Genomic DNA, 14,490 nt, shown 5'->3' on the forward strand with positions numbered 1-14,490 from the left:
AGTGGTGGCTGACGTGAAGCCTTATTCTCTGCTATGACATGCAGACTGATTCTCTGCTGACATGAAGCCAGATCCTCTGTTACGGGACCTCTCTCCTCTGCCTGGGTGCTGGGCCTAAATTTATGACAATGGACTGTTGCAGTGGTGGCTGACGTGAAGCCTGATTCTCTGCTATGACATGCAGACTGATTCTCTGCTGACATGAAGCCAGATCCTCTGTTACGGGACCTCTCTCCTCTGCCTGGGTGCTGGGCCTGAATATATGCCAATGGACTGTTGCAGTGGTGGGTGACGTGAAGCCTCATTCTCTGCTATGACATGCAGACTAATTCTCTGCTGACATGAAGCCAGATTGTCTGTTACGGGACCTCTCTCCTCTGCCTGTGTGTGTGCTGGGCCTAAATATATGCCAATGGACTGTTGCAGTGGTGGCTGACGTGAAGCCTCATTCTCTGCTATGACATGCAGACTGATTCTCTGCTGACATGAAGCCAGATCCTCTGTTACGGGACCTCTCTCCTCTGCCTGGGTGCTGGGCCTAAATTTATGACAATGGACTGTTGCAGTGGTGGCTGACGTGAAGCCTGATTCTCTGCTATGACATGCAGACTGATTCTCTGCTGTCATGAAGCCAGATTGTCTGTTACGGGACCTTTCTCCTCTACCTGGGTTCTGGGCCTAAATTTATGAAAATTGACTCTTACAGTGGTGGGTGACGTGAAGCCTGATTCTCTGCTATGATATGAAGACTGATTCTCTGCTGACATGAAGCCAGATTGTCTGTTACGGGACCTTTCTCCTCTGCCTGGGTTCTGGGCCTAAATTTATGAAAATTGACTCTTACAGTGGTGGGTGACGTGAAGCCTGATTCTCTGCTATGATATGAAGACTGATTCTCTGCTGACATGAAGCCAGATTGTCTGTTACGGGACCTTTCTCCTCTGCCTGGGTTCTGGGCCTAAATTTATGAAAATTGACTCTTACAGTGGTGGGTGACGTGAAGCCTGATTCTCTGCTATGATATGAAGACTGATTCTCTGCTGACATGAAGCCAGATTGTCTGTTACGGGACCTTTCTCCTCTGCCTGGGTTCTGGGCCTAAATTTATGAAAATTGACTCTTACAGTGGTGGGTGACGTGAAGCCTGATTCTCTGCTATGATATGAAGACTGATTCTCTGCTGACATGAAGCCAGATTGTCTGTTACGGGACCTTTCTCCTCTGCCTGGGTTCTGGGCCTAAATTTATGAAAATTGACTCTTACAGTGGTGGGTGACGTGAAGCCTGATTCTCTGCTATGATATGAAGACTGATTCTCTGCTGACATGAAGCCAGATTGTCTGTTACGGGACCTTTCTCCTCTGCCTGGGTTCTGGGCCTAAATTTATGAAAATTGACTCTTACAGTGGTGGGTGACGTGAAGCCTGATTCTCTGCTATGATATGAAGACTGATTCTCTGCTGACATGAAGCCAGATTGTCTGTTACGGGACCTTTCTCCTCTGCCTGGGTTCTGGGCCTAAATTTATGAAAATTGACTCTTACAGTGGTGGGTGACGTGAAGCCTGATTCTCTGCTATGATATGAAGACTGATTCTCTGCTGACATGAAGACAGATTCTCTGTTACGGGACCTCTCTCCTCTGCCTGTGTGTGTGCTGGGCCTAAATATATGCCAATGGACTGTTGCAGTGGTGGCTGACGTGAAGCCTCATTCTCTGCTATGACATGCAGACTAATTCTCTGCTGACATGAAGACAGATTCTCTGTTACGGGACCTCTCTCCTCTGCCTGTGTGTGTGCTGGGCCTAAATATATGCCAATGGACTGTTGCAGTGGTGGCTGACGTGAAGCCTCATTCTCTGCTATGACATGCAGACTAATTCTCTGCTGACATGAAGCCAGATTGTCTGTTACGGGACCTCTCTCCTCTGCCTGTGTGTGTGCTGGGCCTAAATATATGCCAATGGACTGTTGCAGTGGTGGCTGACGTGAAGCCTCATTCTCTGCTATGACATGCAGACTAATTCTCTGCTGACATGAAGACAGATTCTCTGTTACGGGACCTCCCTCCTCTGCCTGGGTGCTGGGCCTAAATATATGCCAATGGACTGTTGCAGTGGTGGCTGACGTGAAGCCTCATTCTCTGCTATGACATGCAGACTAATTCTCTGCTGACATGAAGACAGATTCTCTGTTACGGGACCTCTCTCCTCTGCCTGGGTGCCGGGGCCTAAATATCTGAGAATGGACTGTTCCAGTGGTGGGTGACGGGAAGCCAGATTCTCTGCTATGGAACCTCTCTCCAATTGATTTTGGTTAATTTTTATTTATTTAATTTTTATTTTAATTAATTTCCCTATCCACATTTGTTTGCAGGGGATTTACCTACATGTTGCTGCCTTTTGCAGCCCTCTAGCTCTTTCCTGGGCTGTTTTACAGCCTTTTTAGTGCCGAAAAGTTCGGGTCCCCATTGACTTCAATGGGGTTCGGGTTCGGGACGAAGTTCGGATCGGGTTCGGATCCCGAACCCGAACATTTCCGGGATGTTCGGCCGAACTTCTCGAACCCGAACATCCAGGTGTTCGCTCAACTCTACTTGTTACCAGCAAGTGTCCTGGACGTTTATGTTTCTGGTGAATAAACACCTTTTTGCTTTCATCACTGGTCTGTTTGTTGGTGCCTTGCATTACAGCTAATCAGGTAAGTCATAAGTATCAAATCCCAGAAAACCTCTTTAAAGGGGTTGTCTAGCCATGGGGCCAATCACAGGCTCAATCATAGGTGACAGGACTTGCGCTGCTTACTAGTGCTGCAGAGACAGGAGTGGTAGGTTTTTTTAATGTTAAAGTCATAGGTTAGGCCCCATAGCTCATACAGTGACGTCACTAGGTGCTCTAGTGGAGCGTGAGCTTTGAATAGGGAACAGAGTTGAGCCACCGGCCAGGGGAACACTCCTAAGTACAGATACTGACTCACTATATACCGGAGTTGATAGCTACAAACGAAGTAAGAAAAATGCTGTGGAAATTGAACCTTTGATTATAGTGATCTGTATCCATAGTGACCCTTTAGTAGCTATACCAGTAGCGGTGGGTGTGGTATATGTGCGGTATCATATGTTCTGTTTATTCAGTGATAACTATTTGTCTAAAATAAAACATACTCCTTCTTTTATAGTGAGAATTACATTTTGTAATTGCATGTAATTAAAAATGTAGCATAGCTAATGAGTTATTTAACAAAATCTGTTATAGCTCTACCTGCTGTTAGTTTTTTTTTCTTATGTCTTTGTTCAGCTAACTGAGATGGCCACACATGCTCAATTTCATCTTTCAATTGCCTCCTAAATTGTGATAAGAGCATGGCCACACACCCTTAGCTACAGCACAGACACTCCCCTTGTGCCACAGCTTGATATAAATTTAGCAGAGCAATGAATGGGGAGATCTCTGGATCCATTTGAGGTACAGGACTGATTCTAGCTTTGTTAGAAAGAGGTTGTAATGTACTATATGATGTCTGATTTTCAATTTTTAATATTAGTTATTGGACAACCCCTTTAAGTGGGTTCACCTTTTCTGAGGGTCATGACTATGTTCCATTATATTTCACTACTTGCAGTCCGCATATGAGTTTGCAAGGGCATTTATGATCATGGAAATCGTGCAGTTACAGGCAAAGGAGGCCAATTGTCAGTGAAAGCTGGACTCCCAATAGGTATTTATACTGACCACAATGCACTGTAAACACCTTCTCCAATCCCAGCAATTTCGTGATCGCTTACCCTATCTATATAGGAGTTTTGTCTCTCTGTGCTGAATGCTAGAGAAGGACAATGTTTTGTATTTATAGTACTGCAAAAATTGTATAAACATATATATATTGTTTTAAATACACCTTTCTGATGGAAGTATCCCTTTAAATACCTCTTCAGATTTGTATTTCTTTACAGTCTGCAGGACACAAGGTGGGTAAGAGAGTGAGGCAAAGTTCTTCTGCTTCTGTTTCAGTGACAAGAATGGTGATTGCAAACCCAAGTTGGGGTCTCCTACAACTTGATCCCACTGAAAAGCTATTTAACCTTCTCAGGACCACCGCACGCAGGATTGCGTCCTGGCGGCGGCCCTGTTGTTCCTCCTGGACGCGCCGGCGCGTCATCTCGCGAGAGGCAACATTTCCTGTGAACGCGCGCACACAGGAGCGCGCGTTCACAGGAACCAGTGGTAAACGCGTTCATCTACAGCCTGCCAGCGGCGATCATTCGCTGGCAGGCTGTAGATGCGATTTTTTTTTAACCCTTGAAAGGTATATCAGACGCTGATATACCTGCTACCTGGTCCTCTGGTGGTCCCTTTTGCTTGGATCGACCACCAGAGGACACAGGCAGCTCTGTAATAAGTAGCACCAAGCACCACACTACACTACACCCCCCCCCCCCCCCCATCACTTATTAACCCCTGATCACCCCCCTGTCATTGATCACCCCCCTGTAAGGCTCCATTCAGATGTCCGTATGTGTTTTGCGGATCCGCTGATCCACGGATCCACAAAACACGGACACCGCGGATCTGCAAAACACGGACACCGGCAATGTGCTTTCCGCATTTTGCAGATCCGCGCATTGCCAGAACTATATAGAAAATGCCTTTTCTTGTCCGCAATTGCGGACAAGAATAGGACGTGTTCTATAGGCTCTACAAAAAACGCAGTGTTCGTCCGATCAGGCCTGATCTTGTGCGCACACTTGAGTTCAGTCCGCCCCACCGCAGTGACAGAATTTTTTTTTTCTGATCCCTGCAAATACACCATAAAATCGCTGCTGCGCTATAAAGATCACTTTTGAGGGGCATGGCGAATTTGGGCCCCTTTGCGCATCTAGGCTGCAAAAAAGTGTCACACATGTGGTATCGCCGTACCCAGGAGAAGTAGGGCAATGTGTTTTGGGGTGTATTTTTAAACACATTGCCCTACTTCTTATGAGTACGGTGATACCACATGTGTGACACTTTTTTGCAGCCTAGGTGCGCAAAGGGGCCCAAATTCTAAAGAGCACCTTTAGGATTTCACAGGGCATTTTTTATGCATTTTGATTCCAAACTACTTCTCACGCTTTAGGTCTCCTAAAATGCCCGGGCAGTATAAATACCCAAGTGACCCCATTTTGGAAAGAAGACACCCCAAGGTATTCTGTGAGGGTTATGGTGAGGTCATGTAAAAAAAAAAATTGTCACAAGTTAGTGGAATATAAGAGATATGAGATATTGTAAGAAAAAAAAAAAAAACTTCCATGAACTCACTATGCCCATCAGTGAATACCTTAGGGTGTCTACTTTCCGAAATGGGGTCATTTGTGGGGTGTTTCTACTGTCTGGGCATTGTAAAACCTCAGGAAACATGACAGGTGCTCAGAAAGTCAAAGTGCGTAAATTCACATTTTTGCACCATAGTTTGTAAACGCTATAACTTTTACCCAAACCAATAAATATACACTTATTGCATTTTTTTTTATCACAGACATGTAGAACAATAAATTTAGAGAAAAATTTATATAGAAATGTAGTTTTAATTAAAAAATTTTACAACAGAAAGTGAATTTTTTTTAGTTTTTTTGCAAAAATTTCGGTCAATTTCGATTAATATAAAAAAAGTAAAAATGTCAGCAGCCATTAAATACCACCAAATGAAAGCTCTATTAGTGAGACGAAAAGGAGGCAAAATTAATTTGGGTGGTAAGTTGTATGACCGAGCAATAAACCGTGAAAGTAGTGTAGTGCAGAATTGTAAAAAGTGGTCTGGTCATTAAGGGGGTTTAAAGCGAACCTTTCACCTGCATTTCACTTAATAAACTATCAAAAGTACCTTATAGATCATCCTCATTGTGTTATCATACAGTCTTGCCCTGCTTTTCTGCCATGTATATGCATGAAAAAAATCGCCTTATAAAGTACTCTTCTCCAGCTCCACAAGTCACGATAGAAGTCAAGGGGGTAGCCCTTCCCTCACTCCAGGCTGCCCTAACCCCGCCTCTATGCAGTCTAATTGACACCCGGCTCAGTCGCTGGGACCGCGCCTGCACCGTCGGCCTCATTCGCTGTGCGATCCCGTCTATCGCGCGGACTCAATCGCGTCCTGTAATTCAGTTAGATAGATAGACGGGATCACGCTGCTACTGAGGCCGACGGCGAATGCGCCGCCTGTACAAGCGTGGTCCCGACGACTGAGCCGGGTGTCAATTAGACTGCATAGAGGCGGGGTTAGGGCAGGGGCGTTACAGCCTGGAGTGAGGGAAGGGCTGCCCCCTTGACTTCTATCGTGACTTGTGGAGCTGGAGAAGAGTACTTTATAAGGGCTCTTTTACACCTGCGTTCTTTTCTTCCGGCATAGAGTTCCGTCGTCAGGGCTCTATGCCGGAAGAATCCTGATCAGTTTTATCCTAATGCATTCTGAATGGAGTGAAATCCGTTCAGGATGCATCAGGATGTCTTCAGTTCCGGAACGGAACGTTTTTTGGCCGGAGAAAATACCACAGCATGCTGCGCTTTTTGCTCCGGCCAAAAATCCTGAAGACTTGCCGCAAGGCCGGATCCGGAATAATTGCCCATTGAAAGGCATTGATCCAGATCCGGCCTTAAGCTAAACGTTGTTTCGGCGCATTGCCGGATCCGACGTTTAGCTTTTTCTGAATGGTTACCATGGCTGCCGGGACGCTAAAGTCCTGGCAGCCATGGTAAAGTGTAGTGGGGAGCAGCCATGGTAAAGTGTAGTGGGGTGCCCAGAGTGACGTCAGGGCCCCCACGCGCATGGATGACGTGATCGCATGGCACGTCATCTATGCGTATGGGGCGCCCTGACGTCACTCTCGAGCGCCCCAGGAGCCGCGCGGACTGTAAGTATACTGCTCCCCCGCTCCCCGCTCCTACTATGGCAACCAGGACTTTAATAGTGTCCTGGCTGCCATAGTAACACTGGAAGCATTTTGAAGACTGATCCGTCTTCAAATGCTTTCAGTACACTTGCGTTTTTCCGGATCCGGCGTGTAATTCCGGCAAGTGGAGTACACGCCGGATCCAGACAACGCAAGTGTGAAAGAGGCCTAAGGCGATTTTTTTCATGCATATACATGGCAGAAAAGCGGGACAAGACTGTATGATAACACAATGAGGATGATCTATAAGGTACTTTTGATAATTTATTAAGTGAAATGCAGGTGAAAGGTTCGCTTTAAGCTAGGGGGGCTGAAGTGGTTAAAGGGGTTTTCTGGGAGTATAACATCAATGACCTATCCTTAGAGACGTGGGAAGTAAAGTATTTTATAGCTATGGATGCTAAACTAAAATATATGCACACAGTGCCAGTAAAAAATCTTGTACATTCTCAGTTACATTTCCAAGGAAACACAGGTTGTCAAGGACTTTTGAAGCTGAGTGCCTTTTTTTCAGATGGGCCACTACGGAATAACATTTGTTCACCCCTCCATCTATTCCAAATAGCCATGAATGGACATTGTAAAAACTTTTATTTCTTATTTCAAGTGCCACTTGAAGACAGTACAGTGGAATCCCATTCTTTTAACTGTGTGATGATTAGGAGGGCTTTTTTACTGTGTGAGTCTTCAGATGTTTAACAAGATGTGATTTCTGGATGAAGCTTTTCCCACATTCTGAACATGAAAATGGCTTTTGCCCTGTGTGATTTTTCAGATGTTCAATAAGATGTCTTTTCTGGATAAAACGTTTCCCACAGTTTGAACAAAGAAATGGTTTCTCACCTGTGTGAACTCTTTGATGTCTATCCAGATGGGATTTCCTGGCAAAACACTTTCCACATTCCGAACATAAAAATGGCTTCTCTCCTGTGTGAGTTCTCTGGTGCTCAACAAGAACTGATTTTGTGGTGAAACTCTTCCCACATTCTGTACATAAGTATGGCTTTTCCCCTGTATGAACCCTGTGATGATCAACTAGAATCGATTTCTTGGTAAAACATTTCCCACATTCCGAACAAGCATATGGTCTTTCATTTCTGTGAATTCTGCTATGCATATAAAGATTAAAGGCATTTTTATAAAATTTCCCACATTCTGAACATTGAAAACTTTTACCCTCTTTATGTTCTGTAGTTTTTTTTAACAATCTGTGATTGATCAGGTGAAGTTTCCTTGTGGTTAGCTGGATCAGAAGATGGATCTCCGCTGTGAAGGACTGATGGTATATGTGGAGTGCTGAAGTGTTCTTGAGAGGTATGGTAAGAGGAGTCTTTAATGTCTACTTCGTAATCTAGAGGTAAACAGTATACCTCTGATTGTCTGGTACAGTCATCTGCTATAATGATGTAGAATACAATTTTACTTTAATTACCAAGCACATAGTGATGTATACATGTTAACATTTTTAGTAGAATAAAATGAGTCATAAAGCTATAAATAACCCTTTTTATACCATAAATTAGTGAAACTTCTTTGAGATGATCACACAGAAATGCTGGCATTCCATGAACCAGTTTTAATCCCCTGGGTGCTGGAGCGAGATGCAACTAATTTATGAACAAGTCAGATACCTCTTAAATTGGTTGTCTGCTTTTTTTTATATTTTTTATATTGATGACCTATCCTCAGGATCAGATCAGTTGGGGGGGGGCGGTCCATCTGCTGGTACCCCAGTTGATCAGCTGTTTGAAGAGAAAGCAGCGCTTCACTGTTTACCTGTTAACTGTTGCAATTCATTTCAATGGGACGACTCCATCCTGTTCAAGTGAATAAGATGGAGCCATCCTATTGAAGTGAATGCCACGGCTCAGATGTAATTACAATTGCTTACTGCCACAACTTCGAAGAGAAGGCAGCGCTCGTATGAGCACTGCATTCTCTTCAAACAGCAGGAGTCGGCCACTGTTGATCTGATATTGATGACCTATCCTGAGGATAGGTTATCAATATAAAAAAGTGGACAACCCCTTTGATGCATTAAGTTTATCTCTGGCCCTGTGTGTGCCAACAACTCAAATTTACGCCAGCTAGGGCAGGCATAGAGTGGAGCTACAATTTACACCAGTTTATGGCATAAATTATAGTCAATCTGGTGGCCTGCTCAAGCTCCAGACTTCTGCTAAGCCTAACCGATTATAAAAATCTGCATCACTGTCAGAGAGGTGATCTTTTAGAAAGGTTTCAGAACATATGCTGGGTAAAACGATTGCATAGCAGTGTATCTGAATGGGTGTACATAATATGAAAAAAAAGGATGCTTACTTCCACAAACAGTGCCAAAACTCTCCACTTCAGTGGAATTGAGCTGCAATACCAGATACAACCCATTATAGATGGCATACATAGACAGTAGAGGGCTTCTGTGTAAGGCTACTTTCACACTGGCTTTCTGTTTGTGAGATCCATTCAGGGCTCTCACAAGTGGTCCAAAACGGATCAGTTTTGCCCTAATGCACCCTGAATGAATAAGATTCTGCTCACAATGCATCCGTATGCATCCGTTTGCCTCCGTTCAGTCTCCATTCTGCTTTGGAGGCGGACACCAAAACGCTACTTGCAGTGTTTTGGTGTCCGTCTGACGAAACTGAGCCAAACGGATCTGTTCTGACATACAATGCAAGTCAATAGGGACGGATCTGTTTTCTATGACACAATCTGGCGCAATAGAAAATGGATCCGTCATCTATTGACTTTCAATGGTGTTCAAGACGGATCCGTCTTGGCTATGTTAAAGATAATACAAACGGATCCGTTCTGAAAGTTTGCAGACGTTTGTATTATCTGAACGGATCCGTCTGTGCAGATCCATAACGGATCCGCACCAAACGCTAGTGTGAAAGTAGCCCAAGACCAGGCTCGGACTGGCCCACAGGGGAATCCCCCGGTGGGCCCCTGAGCAAAGTGGGCCCCTAGTCTCCCACCCCCTGCACAAATGGCACATAATACATTAGATTTTGTACACTACATACATATATTCAATGTACAGCACATCAACCAGCTTATGTTCATATAAAAAAAAATGTTAGATTATTTATGATATTTTAATGTATCTGTACGGTGGGCACTCAAAATAAATTTTACTGGTGGTCCTAGGTACCCCAGTCTGACACTGCCTAAGACTAGTGGACAACACCTTGTTGGTTAACAGCTATTTTATCAAGATTAAGGGACTCTTCACAGTGCTCCTTACTATGATACTCAAAGTCAGTCTTTCATCTGATGGATCAGAGTCCATAAGCAGTTTTTACCAAAGGTACCATCGTGCACTTTTTATTGTAGAATGGGCTTTCCCTGCCTAAAGGGACCCTGTGCACCTCCACCAATATGTACTCTCCTGCAACCCATGGACAAGTGGGGTGTATTTCTGAAAGGAATCATCCAGTTATCTTGAACAACGTACAAATCCTTCTACCTTGTGGCAAGGATAACATTTCCAGTCTGCTCCATGACATGTTGCTGTGAGGGACAGCCTCTAAGAGGGTAGTGGGTTTATTATGGTATATTCACACATGGCAGATTTATTGCAGACATTTCTGAGACTGAAAATCATTTCCTTTCATCTAAATTTTATTTCTTCAGCAAGCATATGGGTTTTCTGTAAGTTCAATTCCAAGATATTTCTGCAATACATCCACCATGTGTGAATCCCTTGTTATGGTCCAGGAGTGGAAACCATGCATTTTATTAAAATAAATCAGTGAGTCCTAGACTTGACATATTGTTAAAATGAAGGTCCTTATTATAAGTCACTGGGGTATGTTTAGGCAGCATTTGATTCCGTCGTGCTACAGATCTGTCACAGCGTTATGGCCCTATGACGCAAATGTGAATATAGTAGGGTTGTCACAATACAAAAATTTTGATTCGATTTCGATACCATAAAAAAAGTATATTGATATTCGATACCACGCGAAAAAAAGCAGCATGGATTCTGCATTTCATGGAACGTCTGGCCTAGTCCTATCCTATTTTTGGAGGGGAAAAGGTGACTTAAAATTGAGCACTGCATATTTTTTATAAATTTTTTTTTGTTACTGCGTTCACCGCATAGGAGAGATTTTTATTTATTTTAATAGTCAAGACTTTTTCGGACGTTGCGACATGTAATATGTTTATTTTTTAATTGTTTATATATTTTATATGTAAAATTGGGAAAGGGGGTGATTTAAACTTTTAATATTTTGGTGTGTTTCTTTACTCTTTTTAGAGATCTATTAGGGTGAATAGGACTTAACACTGTCCATGCTGCCCTGTGCTTTATGCACACAGCAGCAGGGAGCTTACCATGGCAGCCATGGATAGCTAAAGTAGCATCCTAACTGCCATGGTAACCAATCACAGCTCCACGATTTCACTGCTGGGGCTCCAATCGGAAGCTGCCACTGCCACCAATGAAGATACTAAGGAGGAGGAGGGGTACCCTGTGGCCACTGCCACCAATGATTATAATACTGGGGTGGGGAGGGGAGAGGCCTCTGCACCACCAATGATTATGGCACCTGAGGGGTTAATTGACAAGGTTCGCGGGCTTGCCGTGCCCTGTCATTGAGGCCAGGTGCCTGTTGTGTGATACGGCCGGCACCCGTTGTCCACATTTATATTAACGGGTTAATTATATTCATTGGTGGCACAGTGGCCACTGCCCCTCCCCACCTCCTCAGTACTATTTTCATTGGTGGCCAGCTGCAGCCGCATCACAGTGGGGGGGGGGGGACTGCCTCCTTCTCCACTGTGCCTGCTGATGAGAACATGGAGCGCGCTGAGGGCAGCGCACACCATGTTCGCTAGTGCAGCCTAGTATCAGAAAATAGCAAAACCCAGTACTGGATCGATCCAGATGTAAAAGTATCGATTGGGTATCGAAAGTAGTGATTTCCGCCATTAATCTTAAGGCAACGCTCAAAGAAATATTGAGAAGCTTCAGTACGCTGATAAGGATGAGATTACTTGGACTACAGCAGCATTACCCATCATTTACCTTAAACAATGGCTTCTCTAACTTGTTTTTGTGTACAGCAATCTGCAACCCCTGTGCCGCTGTACTAACTGCTCAGTGGAATTTGTATAATATAAAAATATGTGCTCTGGTGGTTTTAATGATGCTGTAGACAACAAAGTTATACTGAGCGGGGATTACTCACCTGGGTTGATATCTACAATAATTTCCTTTTCCTTAAACAGATGCTCATGTCTCACATACACATCTTCTTCTATACCTTCAACTTTAAAATTGATCAGGTCCTCACTCTGATTCAATATGTAGGACAGATAATAAACAATTGTAAAGATTGTTAGGGAAGTCTAGTAAAAAGATTCTCCCTGATTCAGTATAAAATCATCAACATAAAGAGGATTTGCACAAACCTCATCTCTGTCTAATTGATGCTCCAGTGGGACATAAGGATTTTCCTTTCGGCAATACGGTGATAAAAAATGACTAGAACACTTCTCATAATTTGTGTTACTGGGTCCAACTGTAGGAAACAAACACAGATGGAATGCATGAATTATATGTAAAGATCAGATGATAGTGAATCAAAGTCTTTCCTTACCCTGTGAGGTGAGGAGCTGGTGATTCTCCATCATGACGTCCTTGTACAGATCCCTGTGTTCTTCTAAATACTCCCACTCCTCCATGGAGAGATAGACAGCGACATTCTGACTCCTTATAGGAACCTAACAGTCACAATAATAGTCACCTTCCAAATGTCTTAGTATTATTGTGTAATGTTCCAGCATTTTCAGCAGTTCTCATGTAGTGCCCTGAAGCAAGGGGGTACTCTGACATTTGGACATTTGCCTATTTTTCTTAAGCAAATGTAAAACTTCTTGCTTTATTTCTCTTGAAAGGGTTAACTATACTGTTTATTACTATGTTACTGCATTTTATATGTATGTTGTGATATACATCCTGTTCATTATCACTGTATTTACAAGGCTCTATGGAAAGGATTAATGAACACTGACAGACTGTTAGGACTTTGAATAAGAAGCTGGTAATTTTCCACAGCTGCCATAGAGTTTGATGAAGACCATGTTTTGGAGGGGAAAAAAACAGACAGTGTTTACCACCAAACCCAGACAGCCTGACCTTGTCTGGAAACATGTTTTTGTGTGGAAAAACTGCTGTGTCATTGCCATTGAGTATCATTGAAGCACTAATGTAAGTCTATGAGAGATGGAAAGTGTTACAAATTATCTGTCTTTGCTGAGCTTCTCCACTCCACACCTCCCACTAAAAGGTTCCAGTGTAGCTAGGCCCCTAGTGTGCTGCAGTTAAGGAACAGTGCTTAGAAGAGCAGACTCTGCCAGACTACTGAGTGACCAGAAGAAGACGACGCTGAGATGGGCATACTCTGCTACAGACCCTGTATCACCAGCCTTGGACCAGGGTACCAGCCTTCTGAAGAGAGGGACAGCTAGCTCAGGCCTTTCCTCAGCATCAAACCCTTCTTCTGCCAGGGAGGGGACTGGAGAAGCCAGCCATATGCCTCACCTTTATTGTTTTGCACCTGAATTCCTCCAGTAAACCCTGGTTACTGCAGACCCTGACTCTCTGCACTTATTTCCCATTGGGGTGCACCATGCCTTACCATCCCCTCCAGAGAACAGCAACACTTGGCGACACCTCAACAGTGTCGGGGGGGGGGGGGGGCACCCCAGAACCCAGCCACTCCACTCACCTCTCCTGTCAGTAGCTCAATGATCTTGTTGGTGATTTCTAGTATCTTATGTTTCTCCGGTAGCTGAAAATGAGGCGATGGCACCACAATGGGGAACTGGGTCTTGCTCCATGATTCTGACACATTTGAAAGGCTGCTTGGTGTCAGGAATTCAGTACATGTAGAGGTCCTCTTCACTACTGTATAATTCTGTGTATGTAAAGAGACACCAATAAATACCACAACTAAGATTCCCCAAGTAACTCGCCTCTTCTGTAATATAGCTTTTTATTATTGGGGATAAAGATGTCATGTCACATACTGTAAACACCGGAATCACTAACCTCTTGAGTTAGCAAGTAGATTATCTCTAGGGTGAGGTTTAATATACTCTCAGTCATCTTGCCACAAGGAGACGTTATACTGTATGGGGGCCACAAGGAGACGTTATACTGTATGGGGGCCACAAGGAGACATTATACTGGTGGGACTCATGACCTGTATATTCCCCTTAAGTCTAGTACATCCCCATCTATGTGCACTGTACAAAGTACACTGTATACAGGGGTGGCCAGGTGCTGTACACTGTATATGGGGAGGGGTCAGGCGTTCATGTGTATATGGGGGGCAGTAAATGGTAAAGTGGTAGCGATATATGCTCACCACCCGCATGTTCATAGTCTATGGGTGGTCAGGAAGTGATTAATGGGGAAACTTCTGAAAGGGAATAAAGGATATGCAGCTTCAAGTACATTCTGTAGCCCATTTTCTTCTATGCCGTCCATCTACTAGCTGGAAATATTCCATTGACATTTTCTAACTCGTTTTTGCTGTCCTTCAAC

The 14,490-nt window shown here is 43.9% G+C and overlaps 1 protein-coding gene across 1 annotated transcript; it reads right to left on the bottom strand.

Annotated features, from left to right (window-relative positions):
• Nucleotides 1-7,964: 7,964 nt before the first annotated feature.
• Nucleotides 7,965-14,049, bottom strand: LOC122941375. The gene is made up of 6 exons (XM_044298587.1): nucleotides 13,993-14,049; nucleotides 13,670-13,858; nucleotides 12,539-12,662; nucleotides 12,351-12,460; nucleotides 12,128-12,233; nucleotides 7,965-8,322 (listed from the first exon to the last, which is right to left on the bottom strand). Exons 1-6 carry the CDS (start codon nucleotides 14,047-14,049, stop codon nucleotides 8,108-8,110), a joined length of 801 nt encoding a protein of 266 aa, XP_044154522.1. The 3' UTR covers nucleotides 7,965-8,107.
• Nucleotides 14,050-14,490: the final 441 nt, after the last annotated feature.

Source organism: Bufo gargarizans, chromosome 6, assembly GCF_014858855.1.
Source record: "Bufo gargarizans isolate SCDJY-AF-19 chromosome 6, ASM1485885v1, whole genome shotgun sequence".
Taxonomy (NCBI): Eukaryota; Metazoa; Chordata; class Amphibia; order Anura; family Bufonidae; genus Bufo; species Bufo gargarizans.

Excerpts from the sequence above, each read along its gene's own strand:
- LOC122941375 (XM_044298587.1), bottom strand. The coding sequence starts at position 14,049 with ATGACTGAGAGTATATTAAACCTCACCCTAGAGATAATCTACTTGCTA. Across the intron at positions 13,859-13,992 it reads TCTACTTGCTAACTCAAGAG|AATTATACAGTAGTGAAGAG; the intron begins GTTAGTGATTCC and ends TTACATACACAG. Across the intron at positions 8,323-12,127 it reads TATTGTAGATATCAACCCAG|CAGATGACTGTACCAGACAA; the intron begins GTGAGTAATCCC and ends ACATCATTATAG.